Here is a 19,946-nt window from a genome sequence, read left to right on the forward strand (position 1 = left end):
GTGTGTGCGTGTGCGTGTGCGTGTGCGCGTGCGCGTGCGCGCGCGTGTGTGTGTGTGTGTGTGTGTGTGTGCGTGTGTGTGTGTGTGTGTGTGTGTGCATGTGTGCGCGTGTGTGTGTGAGAGAGGGAGAGGGAGAGAGGGAGACACCTAGGGAGGCATTGCATTGTGTATGTAGAGATTTCTCTGTGATACAAGTTGGTTCTCACTCAGTGAAGACTCTCATGTCGATAGATTACATGATAAAACACAGTATCTTGAAAATGTCAGAAACATAAATACGTCTACGAGAGCTGTATTCTACAGCTACTGTAACGCTATTATTTGCTAAACATATCTAAAATAAATAAATGAACGTGCTCATATTTGAGGGGCCCTATACCTGCCAACATTAGGCTTTGAAAAATCAGGAAAATAATTCTTGCCAGCACATGTGTTAGTTAGAGGCAAGGGTGGCTTACTGCACAGGCCTACCAGGCCCAGGCTCAGGGGCCCAAGAGCTCAGGGGGCCTCTGGGGCCACAGCCTTTGCATGAATTGTCGTCGCTAATATTAAACTTGAATTTCTTGTCAAAAGGCTTAATATTCATTCATATCAATAACAAAGCCTCAAATGTCCAACTGAAAAACTGAAGGAATAGCCTAAACATTCACTTTGTAGATGTCACAAGAAAGAAATCATCATGATAGGATTATTGAGGGGCATCTAAAAAAGCAAGTGCAAAACAGCATCGGAACCTGTAAAATCCTATAGGAGAGGTGCATGTGTGTTCATGTGGTGTTCGCCTTCTGTGTAGCGTAAATGCTTCACACTTGCAGTTGAAAATAGTTTTGTGGTGTTGACTGCAAGTCAGTGTGCATGCCTGCCGGGGGGGGGCTTTTACAAGTGGCTCAGGAGGTAGAGCGGAAGGTTCCCGGTTTGATCCCCGTGACCCTGTCTCCCCCTGAGTTAAAGTGTCGAAGTGTTGTTGTGCTAGACACTGAACCCCTAAGTGCTCCCGATGAGCAGGTTGATGCCTTGCATGGTTTCCCTTGTTGTCTGTGTGTAAATGTGTGTGTGATAAATTTGGATAAATGCACCATTTACCATTTACAAGTCTGTGACTCTGTGCCCAGGGGCCCATTGTCTCATAAACCGCCTCTGCCCAGAGGATAGTGCGGGGCTTCAATTATATTTACATGGGGCCCATCACAGTAGCCTGAAACAAGCCTGTAGCCTACTGTTGTTACTGAGATCACACCTGGTTCAAATCAACTGTGGCTTGATGCCTTAGTAAGCGCAATGTGTTACACATGCTGCAAAGGTAAATGTTTGGACAGTGACTAGAGAGAGATGGGAGGACACACAGAGTTTAAGTAGTGTTTGTGTTCAGAGCATGACTATACTTAATCACATCTGTACGGTAGAAAAGGTCAGATATGGGATAGATATATATACTGTAGATATCATAAGAAATACTGAGCGTGCCTATGTAAGTTGAGTCAACTCCATTGACTGTATGCAGCCGCTTGTTTTTGGAGAGGATGTGTTTTTTACAGCCTCTGAGCCTCCCTCCCCTTGAAAGAAAAGGATGACCTCATCCCTCTATAATGACCCCCTCCCCTTCACTTTTCACTTTCTCTCCACATTTTCCCCCCCTTTCTTTTCAGGCAGGCTGCCAGACACTTCTGCTTGGCGGTGGCTTGTCTACTCATGAGGCACTCCTCTTTTTCTACTCTTCTTCTCTCCTTCCATCAGTTTCCTTGACACGGCACAAGCAGCTGGGAGCGCAAGACAGATGCTGTCCCTCACGCGGAGCGGAAGGCGCAAGGACACTTGTTTCCTTTTTGCAGGCAAGTTAGGATTTCTTACAAGACAAAACAGTGAAGAGATTTATTTTTACTTTCAAACTTGAACATTTAAACAGACAAATTATATTCTGTTATTCATATCTTTTAGATTTTTTTCAACAGTACTTTTTATTTGCATCAGGTCTGCTATCATCTTGTGTTCCCCCTGTGATGTTGGCTTGAAGACTAATCTCCAGGAGAAAGCCTCACCATGTCAGGCGGGGTTGTTAGGAAAGTCCAACCGTTTACCATCGGGACCAGACTCTCTGTCCCCACTGAGCACAAATGTTGTGACATTGTGGACTTATATTTACCAAAATCTGCCTTGAGTAACTCGGAACAACAGAGCAACTTGGACGAACAACACTCTGCTCCTGCCAGCCAGAGCCATACCCAGACTAGTTGTCCTGATGTCACTGATGTCCATGATGTGGCCGAGCAGCTCAATAGTCAGGTGTTGTACGATGATGAGACAGATGAGGCAGAGGACAGAAACTCCATGTCCCCCACCGTTTCCTCTCGGTCCATCAAGAAGATAGCCATCTGCAGTAACACTGAAGCTGTTCCCACGACGTCCAGGGACTATGATACTACTGGGGTCCTGGACAAAGCAACAGTCAAGGAAAACAGCATCCATCCGTTGTCACAGCTGGTACCAGGAGAGGAGGAATTAGTTAAGAGGAGCAACTCACACTGTAAGGTACGTACCTGCAACTAGTTTTGTTTCTTCTCATTGGCTATTGTGTCTTTCATAGCTGCGTCAACCAAGGAACATAAACAGTAGTCTATTCAAATGGAATTGTCTCTGTTGCTGGAATGAGAAATGTATTTCATTGGTTGTTTTAATTAAAAAACAAAAAATAGCAAATTAAATGAAATTTCATTCCTAAAACGGATTTGGATGGAGATTGCTTACAATGAGATGATAGTAGGTCATGGTAATCTATATAATGGCAGTAATTTGTCAAAATACAAAATCATCACATTATAATTTATAGTAGATAGATGATAACTAATATAATTCAAATTGGTAGGCAAATTACTGTATGTGGCCTCATGCATATACAGTCTAATTTTCACAAATATGCACTTACAAAATGTTATTTTACCTCACAAACATGTAATTTAGTCAATTTGGGGTCGCTATGACTCCCTTGGATTGTTTCCATTCTGAACGATTTGGGCTATGATCAGCTGTTTCCAGTGCCAAATATACACACCACTTGAGGACTTGTGTTCCAGCATAAAGACGGTTAACCTACAATGGCAAACTGCTCTAATCATTATTGCATTAAGAGATTAGATTTCACATCAGCAGACCATACGAGGACTATTCAATAACGCTTATTAAACAATACTGCTGGCAGGTCAAAAGATCAAATTGAAAGTTTTCTCAGATTAACATCTGGCCCAGTTGCTTTTGTTTGGGCAGTTCAGTATATCACCAGAAGGCTCTCGTTAAGTTAATTAGGGCTGAATCTCTCCACAGAAAAGACTCCAGATAGATAGATAATTGAAGGGTTTTGGCGTTGAAAATAGCAAGGTACCACATCTGTGTAACACCAACTTCCCCATATCAACTATAACCCAGAAATAATCATGTTTCAAATCGTATGAACAAGCTGAACATTACACTGTTAACAATGCTAACCTTGTGTTTGACTTTTAAACAAATGTCTAGTGTAGTGTAATGTAGGACTTCAAGTTCAAACAATAGACAGCCATAGTGTGCTCATTATGCTTGAGCAGTTATTGAGGCATGATTTCTTGGCCCCTGCATCAGTCATTAAGATTTGAGCATGAAGACACATAAACTGGGTGAAATGGTCATTGCAAATATTTGTATGGCTTTATTTGATGTTTCTTTGTTTCTCATATCTCATTGTGAGTCAGTATATGCAACAGCTAAATGCGTCAAATGTGTAAGTTTAGACAAGAAGCTTTCTGAAAGTGATGAATTGAAATCAAGATTAGGCACTTAAGCCCTATATGGAAATAGACGATCTATAAGCCCACAACGTGTCATATCGCATTGTGAGCTTGTAGACTATAGCTATTGTGAGAATCTTTGACCAATTTTGACAATACGTCATGCCCAAAATAGAGTTGCCATGATGAAAGTGGTTAAGCATTTCTGCTTTATTGTCTCCGCCAGGCCGAAGGCGTGGCCTAGACCACAGAAATAGTCTCAGAAACTATGTTTTCGCCCCTGTCCGTCCGTGTGTCCATGTGTCTCTCTGTGAGCAGCTAATCTCTGGCACCGTTCAACCGATCAGCATGAAACTGTGCACGCATACTCCTTGGAGGCCAAGTAAAAACCTCTGCCCCAAATCTTCTCTGAAATTGACCTAATGGTGGCACTATAACAGGGCCCTTCACGTTTTGGCCTATAACTCTTGAACCGTAGGTCGTACAATCAAACTTTATTTTTTCCTGGATTCCACCTGAGAAGCTTGCCTGCCATTTTGCGTTTTCTTCAAAACACACTTTTTGCTACTACTCGTACAGATTTTGTCCAAAACTTGCGCAAATCGGTGCACATTATTTCTGTGGTCACGTGATCAAGATGTATCTGTCAGCTTTTTCAGATTCCTTTCAATTTAGCTACGATTGGCTTTCAAAGTTTGCACAAAATGGCACAACTCATGAATGCTGTGTTCAATTGCCGTGAAACTTTGCACGCACACTCCCAGTAGGTGAAAGAAGAACCTCCACCCCCAGTTTTCAAATTGGCCTCATGGTGGCGCTATAACAGCCTGCTTCACGTTTTGGCCTATAACTGTTGAGCCGTAGGTCACAAGTTCTCTGGATTTCTTGGATCATGGCGCAAGTTCCCATAAAGGCCCGACCATGTGCCAAATACATTTTCTGTCATTTTGCTCTGTCATTATCTTCAAAACACACTTCTTGCTACAGCTCCTTCAACTTTTGTCCAAAACTCACACAAAACAGTACACATTATCTCTGTAGTCATGTGATCAAGATGTATGAGTTTAATTTATCTATGACTCCCTTCCAAAGTTTGCAGGCCCTGGGTAGGCCTGGCGGAGACCTGTGCTCCGAGGAGCACCTTTTTCTAGTTACTACTAATTGTCATTAGGATTATGACACTGACCTTAATGGGCCAGACTCCAGCTCATTAAACCATGTCCAGATCTTTGTGGTGCGCACATTAAAGGTGCTGTAAGTGGAAAAAAATTAATACATTTTTGTTTATTCCCATTGTTAGTATTTATGTAGGATTATTGTTCAGACAGGGGTCTCCCTGTCTCTCCTGCTTTTTAGTGAACAGAACATACAATTTCAGGATACCAGTTTAATCAAATCAGGAGAGAGAACTTATGTTGTTGGAAACAAAAACATGAGCAGACAAAATTGGAACTGGAACACTATACATTTGAAGCTGATAATAGGTTCTCTCTCCTGAGTGTTACTGAACAAACACTCTAAATGTTTACTATGGGAATATAGTCACAAATCTATTTATTTATTTTCCACTTACAGCATGTGTGCACCACAAAGAACTGGACATGGAGTAATGGGCTGGAGTCTGGCCCATGGTCACAATCTCTCTCTCTCTCTCTCTCTCTCTCTCTCTCTCTCTCTCTCTCTCTCTCGCTCAATAATTACAATATTGCAATGATTACAATCAGAAATACATTTTGTACAGATATTATGGGGCTTTTTCTGCCTTTATTGATAGTAGTCGGTGAGAGAGAGAAAGACAGGAAACTGGGAGAAAGAGTAGGGGAATGACATGCAGCAAATGGTCAGCCGGGCCCGGGAATCGAACTGGAAGCGAGTTCCCAGTTAGATTACTTACTATATACTTACTATACCTACTGTATTGTCCTGTTGTGGTGAACATCTAGATCTGGTTATTCAACCAGATTAAAACACTATAAATTATTTGTAAATGACATTTAACCCAGGCCTGCCAGGCAGCCATCGGAGAGTGGGGGGGAAGGAAGGGGTGAGGGAGAGATCGAGGGAGAGAGAAAGGAACTTGGGCAGCAAACAGAGGAGCAGTTATTTGGAGGTGAGATCATCCTTTTGGCACTCGCACCCTTCAACTTAGCCCTGAGGAGGTAGGCGGAGACTCCACACTCTAAAAGTTGGTGTTCATTAAGGGTTCTTTTGAGATACAAAGGGGAGCCAATAATAAGCACAAGACCTCATGGGAGTGCTGTCAGAGTTCATGACGGGGTACGTCAAGGAACCCTTAGGGGTTTCCCTGTGGCTGTACACTGGAGAACCCTTAATGGTACCTGGAAGCCCTTTTTCTTTGAGTACGTGGTAGGAGATTCTAAAAACCAACATTAGCTCATGTCTTTATTGAAAACACACATCACATGGTAACTTATTTGCTGTAACCCATTGTGTAATGTATAATATATGTGTTTTGGCTACTAACCAAAAATGTTATTGGTCCATATATTTGCTAACTTGGATCAAGTCCACTAAATGCGTAAGTGTTTGTCTCTATTTTATAGGTGCAGAGATGTTGACACATTAATATATAATTCAGTACATACTGAATGATATACTACAGGGACAAAGGGACCTCACAGTCAGCACAGGGGGACAGTGCAACACATACAATACAATACGTTGAACGTGTGAAAATGGAAACATTGTGGTCCATTCATGGCAAATAAAACCCAGCTTGTACATAAAATAGGTGTTTTATTATCAAAGAAAAGCAAATTGTGAAGATCACTAGTCTTATGCCAGCCTCCCCAATGTAAAATTGGTTTAATTAGAGTCACAGTTAAATGTAAATGGGATATACAATGAAGATAAAACAGAAGGAAAAAAATAAGTGGAATACACCAGACAGCATGTGCATACATAATCCCCACACTATGATTTGTACTTGCATCCAAGACAGATTCTCGTGACATTTAAAGTGATAAATAACAGCAATGAGGACACCTGTGTTCAGTTCATACAGTATATCCACAGCAGAATGAGGCAGTAGTCTACACAGTATATAATGTGTTGCTGACAACAGCCGTATGTGTGTGTGTGATAAGAAGCAGAGCTAACAGATTCCAGATAACGCCGGAGACACAGGAACCTGGCGGCCTCACAGATTCAGCTGCACACTCTATGATGTAAGAGGTCCTGGAAGTCTCTGTGGTGCATGTGGTCATGGGGACAGAATGCAAGGCCGGCCATGTTGCCCTGCAAGGAACTACTTTTTAGTAGTTTTTTTCTTTTTCTTTTTTTCAAGGGCAAACATGGTTAGGGTGTAGAATTCCCATCAACAAAATATACCCATACAGTACCTGCTAATAAGCAGTGTACTACCCTTTTCTATTCAGACTGCGGGCGGGCTGGGCAAGAAATCAACCCATCACGTCATTTTTCTTAGTCTCACAACTCATGCAATTACTGCTCTTAGACTTTTTAGAGCCACACAGCCGAGCTAGAAGGGGAGGTCTGAGTCAACACAATAACAAAGAGTCTGGAGGTGCTCAAAGCACATACAGTAATATGAGGCGCAAAAAGCTCAATACTTACAAAAACATAGAGAATAGGCTGTTCATCACGACTGCTAAGGACAGCTCATTCATTTGTCAGAACTCCACCTAATGATTCATACAATCATGGCATGATAGGACATCTCCTAACCAGCAATGCTGCTCTCTGTTTGTCAGTCACTGGCATGGTATAAAAAAGAATAGTTTTTCAAACTTAAGTCAGATCTTTACATTTCTGTAGATCATAAGTACAACTTAACTATTATTCCTGTTTTCCACTGTTTAGTTGGAAATTGGACTTGTCAAATGAACCATCATTTGAATGGTTAATGCAATGGTGTGTTTTCTGCATAGAATCCCACTCAGGATGGAGATCATGGACAACTGGACACTGACCAGAGAGAGGAGATGGGGCAGGAGGAGTTGACCTTGCGGGGTCCTGCCGGAGAGAAGACATCAGAGCATCTGTACGCCTCTTCTGACTGCTCCTGCAATACAAATACTGTATTCAAAAGAATGTAATAGACTACATTAGAAGCATACTTGTCTTTGTGTATCTCTTATTGACTGTGTGTGTGTGTGTGTGTGTGTGTGTGTGTGTGTGTGTGTGTGTGTGTGTGTGTGTGTGTGTGTGTGTGTGTGCGTGTGCGTGTGCGCGTGTGCGTGTGCGTGTGTGTGTGTGTGTGTGTGTGTGTGTGTGTGTGTGCGTGTGCTTCATGTAGTTTGCGCTGGCTGCTAAATAACTACCAGCAGGATGTGAGGCTAGCTCTGGATGTGTCGTCCTTCTACCAACAAGCTGACACCATCATTTCCAACATCAACAAGAAGGTACGACTAATAATAGTTATGGTATTACTAATGGTGATATTAATACTAATACCAATTGTAATAATAATAAGAATTATTATTATTATTTATAATACATAATTAATTTATTATATTATTATTATATTTAGTCCCCACTCTTTTGGGGTATTTTGTCACTGTACATGGGAAAAGAAATTGCGTCGGACTTTGTGAGCAAGGGCCTTACATTAAATGTCAGGATTATGGTTTGAGTTCGATTTGATCTGCCTACATCTCTACCATGCTGGATGAAGACAGACAATCTCTGTAACCTTTGAACTTTCTAGAGTAGTGTCCTCACTGGATCAGCTAAGCTGAGAAGCAAGGAGATACCTGACATTCAGGAGATTGCCTTTCAGATAGCAGTAAGTCTTACATTTTTATTGAACTTGTATTGAACTTATTCTGTTACTTAGCATTGTTGTACCCAGTCTACCCACTCGCCTTTCCTGTAACTGTGCATGCTGGGAGTTACTTAAGCACTGGAAGCACTCTTCAGGATCAATAAAGCATCTATCCGTCCGTCCATCCGTCCATCCGTTCTTTCTTTCTGTCTTTCTGTCTTTCTGTCTTTCTGTCTTTCTGTCTTTCTGTCTTTCTGTCTTTCTGTCTTTCTGTCTTTCTGTCTGTCTTTCTGTCTTTCTTTCTTTGTGCATTCCACACATCGTGGTTGTTATGTAATGCCTCCATCTGTCCTTGGTCTAGTTCTGAAGTGAGTGGGTCTCTCTTGAAGCTTGTAAACCTGCTGCAGTTAAGTTGTGTCATTTCCCTCCATTGCTCCCTCCCAACCCCCCCCCCCCCCTCACATGCTCTCTCGTACATACGGCAGGCATGCATAAACACACACACACACACACACACACACACACACACACACACACACACACACACACACACACACACACACACACACACACACACACACACACACACACACACACACACACACACACACACACACACACACACACACACACACACACACACACACACACACACTTCTATGCTCTATGCTCACATCCTATACACACCCACATCTCCACCCTCACACACAAAACCACACATACACACATTTCTACACTACCACCCCAATAAACACAAACAGCCACAAGTGCAGTTTCTCTTTCTCTCTCTCTCACACACACCCTGGTCCATGCTCTTTCCAGATGTTGGAAGAGACTGCATTACGTCTGTCAGACCTTCATCCCACCCTGGCAGCAAGAGTGACACAGAAACAGGCCGAGGTCCAGGAGAGCTGGATCATTCTGCAGAACCACAGCAGGTACATACTGTAAATGAATACGTTGAATACAGTCTATATTCTCAAGAATAGTCAATGGTCTTTTGGGTTTGTTCAAGGCCTGGTCAACGATGAAACAAAATAGTAGTCTATCTGGGGTGTGTTAACAAATTATATAAAGATTATATAAAAAATCCATTACATAACCTATAGTGAAAGATTTCTTACTACATGTAGTACAACAGTAGAATAAGCTTCAGTTCCTAGAAAAACAACCTCGCTGTTCAAGCAACCAATAATAAGGACTACAGTGACCAGAGCCCACACCCTATTATTGCCATGATCATAACAAGATTGTGTATGGGGAAATACCAATACTGCAATAAGCACATAATAAGTGCTAAGAATTTAGCTTTCACTCAACTAAATGTACTCAGCTAGGCCATACTGATGTTGAGTGTTGTGTGATATGCAGCTAGCGGAGTATTTCTCTGGGCATGCTCTGTTGAGTGTTTGGCAACACCCTGCTTGGGCAAAGGATCAAAGCATGGTTGAATTATGACTTCATACCCAACACTCGGTCCCCAAAAGCTTACATCACTAAAACAATCCCCATGAACTTATGGAAAACAAACCTCTAGATGAAAAGGATAATTATACCAAATTAATCATGGAAACACTGCCTGCGAATAAAACAACAGAGTGCTGGCTCTTATGTAACAAAGTGTTTTTGCCCAGAAGAGACCTTTACTAGCAACTGAAGTCGATTTTGAGATTAACTTTGCCCTATCAAGCCTGGGAGTTACTTCTCAGGACAAATTGACTTAAGATAAACAACATGACACTGATATGAGGGAAGCTAATTCCTGACATTCTCTCTCAAATGTGTAATGGCTGAGCTGCCAGCCAAACATAGGCTATTATCAGCAAATTGAATATACTGATAATATCCTGTATGTTGTGTGAAAGCTTTAGCCAAGAAAATATTTACACATGACAAAAACCCTGGATATTCAAATAATGTGTTTTTCAGCAAAACAACAGAGTGCTTGTTTTCACACTGATGCCGAAATCATACAAGGGGTAGTAGGTTTTCAAGGACTGAGTGGTTATGAAAGTCACTTTAACAATAATTAAGTGTTGATAAGTGTTTCAATCTTTCAATTCTACTAAAATGTTTTACCCAACAGCAGTAATATAGCAATACATTGTTTTCTTGAAAGGAGTTTCTACGATAATAATATGTATAGCCCCTGATTTCTCCACCAGATGTGTATCTTACTCAGAAACGTGGTATGGTCCAGTGAGATGCGGGAGATGACTGTAGCTTTAGAACAGATTGGGTCTGTTCCGTTCCTATGGTGCTCATCTCTCCATGGATTGTTTGAGTCATGCTCCTAATTAATGTTGAGATAAAGCCAGCTGCAGAGATGGTGCAATGGTTGGTTCAACTTGGTTGAATAGTGGTTTGAGTAATGTGTAAATAATGTGAGAGAGTTGGCGGTGGACTTGCAGAATGATAGGGATACCATCCTGTATGGTCACAAGTTCGATCTCTGCAACAGGCACACATGTTCCAATGAAGTATCCTTGACCAAGACTGAACCCCTGCCTGCTTGGCCTATTGCATAAGCAGTGTCAGCTGCAATAAAGTCCCAAACTGTTAAGAGAACAACATTTTGAAACCATTTAAATTAAATGAATTTCCCTTTTCTTTTGGATACCACATTTTAAAGTAAATCTGTTCAAAGAAAGCGTATCTGCATACCCCAATCGGCTCATAGGAAGAAATATCTCATCTAAAATGAAACATGCAAAATCAACATGACAAGTAAAGGCGTAACTGATTTACTGTACAGTAGATGGCAGAAAGTGAATGATAACTAAATGAAAGGAGGAAGGTAGTATAAAGAAGGTTTAAAAATAAAACGTGTAAAAGACAAGTAGGGGAACCCAAGCCAATTAAAATAAACCTCAAGCATTGTCTTCTCCTCTTGGTTCCAAGACCTCCCATTTGACTCCTCCCTCCTTTATCTCTCCTTTCAAACAACTGAACCTCTTCCTGAAACCATGATCTCACCTCCTCACAGTGAGATGACATCATGCTGTAGAACCCTGCCAGCCGCCCGTCACCCGAGAGACAAAGACTTCTGTCTTGTCTGCCTGTCGAGGTCGCTGCGGTTACATAACATAACATTAGCTAATGTAGAGTATCACTACAGTGCTATCCTGTACATCCTGTTGTTCTGACTCATGTTCCCAAACACACGTAGGGACATGTATGTCATGCTTTTGAAAAACAATCATACTTAGATGACATTACACTGTTTTTGTTTGTATGGTATGTTGGACCACAGTTGAAATATGTAGAATAGGTCCCTGGTTGTTGTGTGTATTGATTCTCTAAGGTGTAGACTGTGGTGTCATTCTGTGTTTTTGGTCTTTACAACATTTGTACCATACAGTATGAACTACTGGCTGCATGTTAGCTTTCAAATACATGTATTCTGGTCTAATCTAGCCTACACCCACACCCCACGAAGATTCAAATAGCCCATCATAACATTCGATTTGTTTTCATTTTAAAGACTGGTATTGGCTCTCTTTGTTTTTACATTTGAAAACTAGCAGCATGCAGAAACTACCTTGTAACTGCAACCTTTGAAGCTGACCTATACTAAGTTTGTTCAGATGGTTTAGATGACCTTATATAGCAGCCTCTTTATCCAAAATGCTTTACAATGTGCATTACATCACCTATTTATGCACCGATGGCGGAGGAAACCATGCAAGGCACCAAACTGGTCATCGGGGGCATTTAGGGGTTCATTGTTTTGCTCAAGAACACTTCCACATTAACCCAATGAACCATCTGTTTCCCAATTGGTCGTTCTAAGTCCACTGCCACCCCACATCTGTGTGTCTGTCTGTCTGTCTGTCTGTCTGTCTGTCTGTCTGTCTGTCTGTCTGTCTGTCTGTCTGTCTGTCTGTCTGTCTGTCTGTCTGTCTGTCTGTCTGTCTGTCTGTCTGTCTGTCTGTCTGTCTGTCTGTCTGTCTGTCTGTCTGTCTGTCTGTCTGTCTGTCTGTCTGTCTGTCTGTCTTAATAGTATACATGTGTATATACTGTGTTGTATTTTATGAGGTGACAGGTCGTTATGATGTTATTGTGAATGGAAAGCACTTGGGGTCAACTTCTGTTGTTTTTAAATGTGCTATACAAATAAAGGTGACTTGACTTGACATGTTTCTTTTACAGAAATGAAAAGGCAGATATTTTAAACACTCCCTCTGCTGAAGGTCATGCTCAACTTGATGCTGCACTGCAGGAATCCACATCATCTGCTGCTAAGGTACAAGCTCTGCCCGCTGTCACGTATTTGTCACGTATTTGTATTTCAATATACAAAACAATCCCCAAAACAGATGTTTATCTTGCATGGCTTTTACTGCGTGTTTTAACCTTGTTGTATTTTACTGTATTTTGTACTTTTGCGATTCTTTTGACATTGTTTTCTTCTGTGTACTGCCTTAGTGCCTTTTATATACTGCTTCTATAAAGCACATTGTAATTGACTTGTAAAACAGTAAACGTTTCTGTTTAATTGTGTAGTTTTCCAGCCACTGGCCTTTTGGACCATGATGTTTGTTTCCTGTCATGGTTATTAACACAGTGTTATCTTTCCTCTGGCTCGTTGTTCTCAAAGACTCAATCATGGCTGGAAGACAACGTTTCCATGATAGCCCCGACTCAGCAGCGGGTGAGCGTCAACTGTCCTGAAACAGTCAGTATGACACAGGAAGAGGGCGAAGAGGTCAAGTCAACGAGACCTGGATATAGACCTTGTTATGTAAGAGTAAGCATTTATCTACCAAGTGTTCACATCCATAATGCTATGTATTTATTCTACAAGAATGTAAGTTTGTCATTAAAATATAGATAGAGGATAAAGTCTAACAAGCAGTAGTATGTCAACCCGCAAACATTTACCATTCACCAAAATTATCCTTTTAGCCCAAATGTTTTACTGCATTTTTGCATTTATTTATTCATTATTATTATTATTATTAGTATTCATGTTTTGCCATATCTGTAATTGTTTTTATCTGTGTCAATATGTTTTCAACCTCTAACATAAAAACTAATAAATCACATCTTTAATTCCTATCTCAAGCCTTTTGAACATTGAAACCTTTAGCTTTGTCCGTTTTTTATTGCAACTTTAATAAGGGGTTCTACATCTCAGCAACTGTAAAGTCCGAAATCATAACACAAAACCAATAAAGTACATTTTAGAGGTCCACCAAATGTTACTAATATGTCTCTTCTCCCAGGATTCCACTCTGACACTGAAGATCAACCAACTCCTGTCCAGATGTGCTGAGCTCAGCATGGACATACTGGACATAGAAACTGAACTGGTGACCAGGTGTGACCCGGCAAACTCTGACCTCGAAGGACTACAAGAGCAGCAAGACAAACTAGAGGTGTGACTAAATTAACTAGAGGAGCTTTACATCAACAAAACACTACTTTTCTCTCCACCTTTTTTCCTAGGATTTGTCCAGCTTGGTGGAAGTTTCTCTCATGAATCCGTTGATCAATGTAGTTTGCAGGTAGTTTAGTGAATAACCACTTAAACCCTTTAGACTTAGTATACTGGACCTGAGTTGGCTCTGTACTTGGACTGCTTTTGTCTGTCTACACCAAATCTCTTCGCCCCGATTTGCTGATCTACATATTCATAACGTGTCATAACATGTCGCAACGCGAGCGTTGTGAGCTAATATATCTGCTATTTTAAATTATGCACAGTATAGTATCTTGGAATAGTGTGTGCTGTAAAATATATAATAATTTTCATATCTGATATCACAGCAAGAATCTATGGCTTGGTGTGTGAATTTGAGCAAGTCAGGAATGTATTGTTGCATTGTGGGATGTTCCACTTGACTATCCAAAGGATAAACCTGCATTCACCTTCCCACCCCCGCTTCCTCTATCATCCAGGCCAGCAGTCCATGTCAGCACTTACTCTAACTTAATACGACGATAATTACGTCATATTCTGGGGGCATAGGTTTAAAAAGAATTGCTGTTATATGTCTTTTAGATGGAGCAGGAGATGATGAGAGAGGATGTGCAGGAGGTGGAGGTACAGATACAGAAGCAGTCCTGTGGCCTCCAGGCTTTGTCTCCTGAGGAGGTCCGTTCTCTGAAAGAGGCACGGTCCACCCTGCAGGCATGGGAGGAATTAGGGTGGAGTTTGGCAGAGAACCGGTCCTCACTGCAACAGTTCAAACAACTGCAACACTTTCTGAGGACCTACCTGGCCATGATGTGAGTCATTCCACTATTTGCTGTTACAAAGGATTTGTTTATCGTCCTTTTTTTTGTCATCATATCTTCTTTTTTTTTTTACCTTTGTTTTGTCCTACAATGTACTTTATTCTATTAAACTGTAAATGCAGTACATTTAGTGATTTAATCTATTTTTAAGTCAAGCCTGACAATGTGATCAGATCATTTCACGTGTTTGTTTCACATACTTGTTATTATTCCATGTAATGCGCAGTACTAAATAAGAAGAGCTTTATTCCAAAATGGCCATTTGAAAAATGTGACACCTACTCAGAGAAAGCTTTTTAGAGAATAGTGGATGTTTTTGGTCTAAAAATGCCTTCTAAATCTAAAATGTTGCTATATATAGCAACAACTAAAATGATACAGATGCTGTCCTGGATTGAAGGGGTTAAAGATAGAATAATCAACATTAGGAAAACTTTAGTTTTTCCAAAACAAGTTTGGAATTGGAAATGAACTTGTGACTGAACTTGTCACTCTTCACAAGAAGCTCAACGTTTACCACCGTTTCCTTTCTAGCTCCTGGGCTGAAGAAACCCGAGCATCGATTTTCTCTGAAGTTTCAATGAAGAAGCTGAGACAAGCAGAATCAACTGAGTGCTCTGACCTGGACCTTGGGATTCAGGAGAAGTTTAAAGACTTTGATGAACTCGTAGAAGCTGGACAAAATATTGTCAAAGACAGACATCACTTGGCAGACATCGTAAGTTCTTCCATAAGGGAGATTTTTATTTTATTTTAATTATTGTGGAGATTTCATTGTATTAATTAAGATTTTTCATAATTGTCTACGATGATTTTGGTGGATAAGTAGTTATAGGTTGACTATCCTGTAACCAATGTCTGGGGTATGATCCAAATGGCCACTAGTTTCTACTCTGCCAAATTGTGCCAAAACCATGACCTCTGACCCATACATGTGGAGGAAAAGCAGAAGTGTCTTTCAGTCACACACAAACCTCCCCTCTCTCCACAGATAAAAGAAAGAACTGAGGAATTGCAAAGCATGCTGGGATGGATTATGGTCCACTGGAAAGCACAAAAAGCCTTGCTGGGTCAGAGAAAGCCAGCTTTAACACAGGAGTCTGATCATCAACATAAAGTAGCACCTACACAACCGCCGCCACAGGTAGATACTGGGATACTAGTGCATGTATACTTTAGTACTGGTTATTGGTACATATATATATATATGTATATATGTATATATGTATATATGTATATATGTATATATGTATATATATATTAGTCCACAAAAAAGAAAAAGGAATGATGCTGTCTTTCACTCTTCATAGGTTCAGCCTACACCATCACCTACACAACCTCAGCCACAGGTAGGAGATACTGGTGCATGTATACTTTAGTGCTGGTTATCAGTACATATCTATGTATATATATATGTTACAGGGAAATTGGCATTCCAGTGAAATTGAAAGGGGAGCGCTTGTTTTCTCCGCCCCCCAGGCAATTCTGTAGAACCAACGCTAGAGGGCAATGCAAGCCAGACATGAGCCTCACACCACACACGCACGCATGCACACGCGCACAAACGAGCACGCACACACGCATGCGCACACACGCACATGCACGCGCGCGCACACACACACACACACCCGCGAACAGCCTTATTCCATGCAGTTGAAGCACAAGGGGGTGAGGGGGCGGGGCTGGCAGGCTATGTTAGTGCAGTGAGTGGCAGTTGGGGCAAACGCAGTCCCACAACATCATTTAAGATTCTGTGCCTATCGGTACATAACTCGGACGGCGCTTAGTCGACTAGCAGACCATCGGCCGGTCGGCGCGGGCACTCGCGTCTGGAGGCGCTCGGGCGCGCCTCCTCGGCCTCAAGGCCTGCTGAGTCGGCGCGCCGCCGTCATGGTCCAAAACTATACTTTATCGGCGAAAAAAAGCAGTCCGCGGTTGTTTGAAAAAGTAATGTCCCAAGCAGGAGTCAAACCCAGACTTCCAGTGGTAGTGGATGGGGAGTCCAATGATTATTTAAGAGCGCCACTGAGGCCGGTATATATGTATATTCATGTTGTCGTTCTCGTCCTCGCATCAAAGCCCCGCCTCGCAGCCCCGCCCCGCGCCAATTTCCCTGTGACATATATACAGTATATATATATATATATATATATATTAGTGCACAAAAAAAATGAATGATGCTGTCTTTCACTCTTCACAGGTTCAGCCTACACCATCAGTGTCGATGGAACCTTTAGGAAGTTTCCGGCCGGAGCCCACACAGGCGCCATCAGCCACCCAGCTCCAAGGACCTCATGAAGAACCGACAGAAGATACTGCTTTTCAGGGAGCAAAGAACAGCAAACTGGCATTCATTGTCCAACGAGACCCTTCTGATGAGTCAACCAATTCTCCCAGTGTTGTCCTGGAGGAGCCCGGTACCACGGTGACGCCGCTGGGAGGAAGCATCAGTGTCATTCTAACCCTTGACCCACAGCAGCCAGAGGGAAGCCAGGCCCAGAGCCCTGATGAACAGCCGATATCACCAGAGCCTGTACACAGGGTTGGTGCCCATTTAGTCACACATTTATTTATGCTCAATGTTGGGTACTGTTTTAGTCTATACAACAGTCTATACAGTACATAACAGATTAATAACTTGCTCACTGGTTTGTTTGGGGCATGTGCATAAGATTATTGTATATTATTATACAATAGTCAGTGCATGTACTGTAAGCTCATTACTTGAAGATTTGTGATGAACTGAAGATTCACAGCAGTTCCTCAATAAATACACCCATGTGTACTGTGTATAGGTGCTTCCTTCACATTTTCCATTTTCCATTTAACAGGTCAGCACGTATTTACATGTCACCGATGGAAACAAAGAGAGTCCTGATTGCAAAGACGGCACTTTGGAAAACACATTTGCCACGACACAATCCAACCCTCCTACTATGTCTACCACCGCCACCACTTTCCTACCCAAAGTCAGTACCGTGCTCCTCCCTACATCTGCAGCCACCAGCTCCTTCTCCACTTTAAATGTGAAGCCCACAGCCAAGAAGAGGAAGAAGGCCTTCCACCGGCATACAGTGACTGGCCTGGCTGAAGTGGACTGTAGGGGAGCTGCTGCACCTACCACTGCTGTGCCACATAGAGCCAACACCTGGCCTCTAAAGACAAGTGAGAAGATCTCACCTACCAGCCCAGTAAACACAGAGCTCCAGCTGTACATCAAAAATAATTCACTGGTGACTAGGGCAGAAGATGAAATTTTAGCTACACCTAATATCTGTACCATACAAGGGGATTCCATGAAGTCCCCAGGGACGATCGGTGATTCAGAGAAGACCCCGTACAGCATCGCTCTGGGTTCAACGCTGAGCTTCGACTTGCCCACAAACTGGGAGGGCATCTCCCGCATCACCTCCAAAGACCTTAACATTGGAAGAAAGCCCACAGATAGAGCTGAGGACGTTGTCAGTACAAATGGTCTCTCAGCTAATCTACAAAGACCTCCAGGTCAAAGCGATCAGGCCAAAATACCATCTAAAGTTATCACAAAGACCTTGGGTGTAAAAGCAGGGAGCAGGAGTTCTGAGGAAGATGATAGGGCCAATCCACAGGACAGTGTCTCAAATTGTGTCTCTATTCTCTATCCTTCACCTCTGGAGAAAGATTGCAATCATTGTAGCCAGCCAGAGGCTGGCCCTGCCTCGCATCAGTCAAGCTCCTTTCACATCCATGGAGTCAGTGAAGAAGGTGAAGAAGAAGTTAGCACACAAGAAGGTACTCTATGTGTGCAAAGGCAAAGCACTGAGCCTGCCCAATGCCCTCAGACTGCACCTGAAAACACTTGCACCAAAAATGTACACACTCGTCACAAATGTTTAAGTGTTCATACGAAGATTTGTGACCTTAAAGGTCATATCTATTACTCTCCTAAGCAGCAGCAGCAGCAGCCACTCGCTCGCCAAACTTGTCTCATAACCCAACCAGTGAAGGGACATTCCCCTGCACCAGTGAAGTTGCTGGGTCGAGGCGTGGGCAGAGCCGGTCGTGTTGTGGTCTGCTCAGAGGAAAACTGTGCTGTGTGCTCGTGTGCTTTATTAGCCCCCAGGATGGCAGCAGGAAAGGAGACCCCACACAGCCAAGTGTCAGTGAAGGGATTACATCCCGTTCACCCAGACCACTGGCAGTTTGAAGAGGTGGAGGATGAATTAGAGGACATCTGGAATGCGGTAGACAGGGAGAGGGCTCCCTGACCTGTATCCAGAGAATGAAAAGTGAAAATGAAAATATTCTTGATAGTAGTTAATAGTCTTTCTGTCATTAGGCTGGTAATCCCTGTGTGTTGGAATGGCTAAAGAGTCGACTCTGTGCCACAGTATGTGTAGAATGTACTAGTTGCCTTCCAGTGGTTGTGTGGCCACCATTACATTATGCACCATAGCTACTCAAAACAGTGTTTGGGCTCTTAGCTGATCTTTTTTTCCATTGCAAATTTCTGTGAGTAAGTACCCCCCCCCCCCCTCCCCCTGCCCCAACCCCCACATAGGCGTGACCACTTACTAATGGAAGTTACCCAAAGACTAAGGAAATACAAAGGATTTAATGTGTGAGAGTGCATGGTGGACATTAGGTATTGTACCAGCTTTTGTGTTCCACTAGGTGGCAGGCAAGTTTAACTATCTATTTGCCTTCTGGTTCTGTGAGAGTAACTTAAAACCAGTAACTCAACATAAAAGACAGACAGACTGAGTCTTTCAGTTATTATCTCTGCCAGGCCGCTGAGGCCGGGGATTATGTTTTCACCCCTGTGAGTCAGTCTGCGAGTCTGTCTCTCTGTCATATATAAACTCTAATTCCCCCTGCAGCTTCCTCATGCCCTGATGGCTGCACCCCATGACTAATGTCTTTTCCCATTTTTTTTTACCGAATGGGTTCCCAGTTTGCCCCGTGACTGACACAGCCTTGTGTAGACAACCCAGTCTGGCAGAGATCTGCGCTCCAACAAGGAGCGCACATTTCCTGATGTCACTTTATGAAACTACTTAACTGCAGTAGGCTACTTGGTGTGTTATGTTTTTATACTTGCTATATATATTGCTTTGTAGACATATCACTAAAGGAATGAATTTGCTACATATTTGTTCTGCTGTACTCTTACAAAACAATAAATAAAATAAAAATAAAACATGCTAAATGAAAATGGAAAA

General features: G+C 42.2%; 1 protein-coding gene across 2 annotated transcripts; it reads left to right on the forward strand.

Annotated features, from left to right (window-relative positions):
* Positions 1–1,757: 1,757 nt before the first annotated feature.
* Positions 1,758–19,946, forward strand: LOC308103076 (uncharacterized protein). 2 transcript variants are annotated; one of them, XM_080452924.1, is made up of 14 exons: positions 1,758–2,526; positions 7,667–7,779; positions 8,035–8,140; positions 8,446–8,523; positions 9,325–9,440; positions 12,655–12,748; positions 13,103–13,246; positions 13,731–13,883; positions 14,510–14,736; positions 15,280–15,463; positions 15,737–15,889; positions 16,056–16,094; positions 16,946–17,287; positions 17,577–19,946. In XM_080452924.1, exons 1-14 carry the CDS (start codon positions 2,038–2,040, stop codon positions 18,990–18,992), a joined length of 3,654 nt encoding a protein of 1,217 aa, XP_080309050.1. In that variant the 5' UTR covers positions 1,758–2,037; the 3' UTR covers positions 18,993–19,946. The 2 variants fall into 2 exon arrangements, with proteins under 2 accessions (XP_080309050.1, XP_080309051.1); XM_080452925.1 differs by lacking the exon at positions 1,758–2,526 and having other exon boundaries at positions 7,668–7,779; positions 8,451–8,523.

The sequence above is a fragment of the Gymnoscopelus braueri genome (genome assembly GCF_963280865.1).
Source record: "Gymnoscopelus braueri genome assembly, chromosome: 2".
Classification (NCBI taxonomy): Eukaryota; Metazoa; Chordata; class Actinopteri; order Myctophiformes; family Myctophidae; genus Gymnoscopelus; species Gymnoscopelus braueri.

Excerpts from the sequence above, each read along its gene's own strand:
- LOC308103076 (XM_080452924.1), top strand. The coding sequence starts at position 2,038 with ATGTCAGGCGGGGTTGTTAGGAAAGTCCAACCGTTTACCATCGGGACC. Across the intron at positions 8,141-8,445 it reads TTTCCAACATCAACAAGAAG|AGTAGTGTCCTCACTGGATC; the intron begins GTACGACTAATA and ends TGAACTTTCTAG. Across the intron at positions 16,095-16,945 it reads CTACACAACCTCAGCCACAG|GTTCAGCCTACACCATCAGT; the intron begins GTAGGAGATACT and ends CACTCTTCACAG.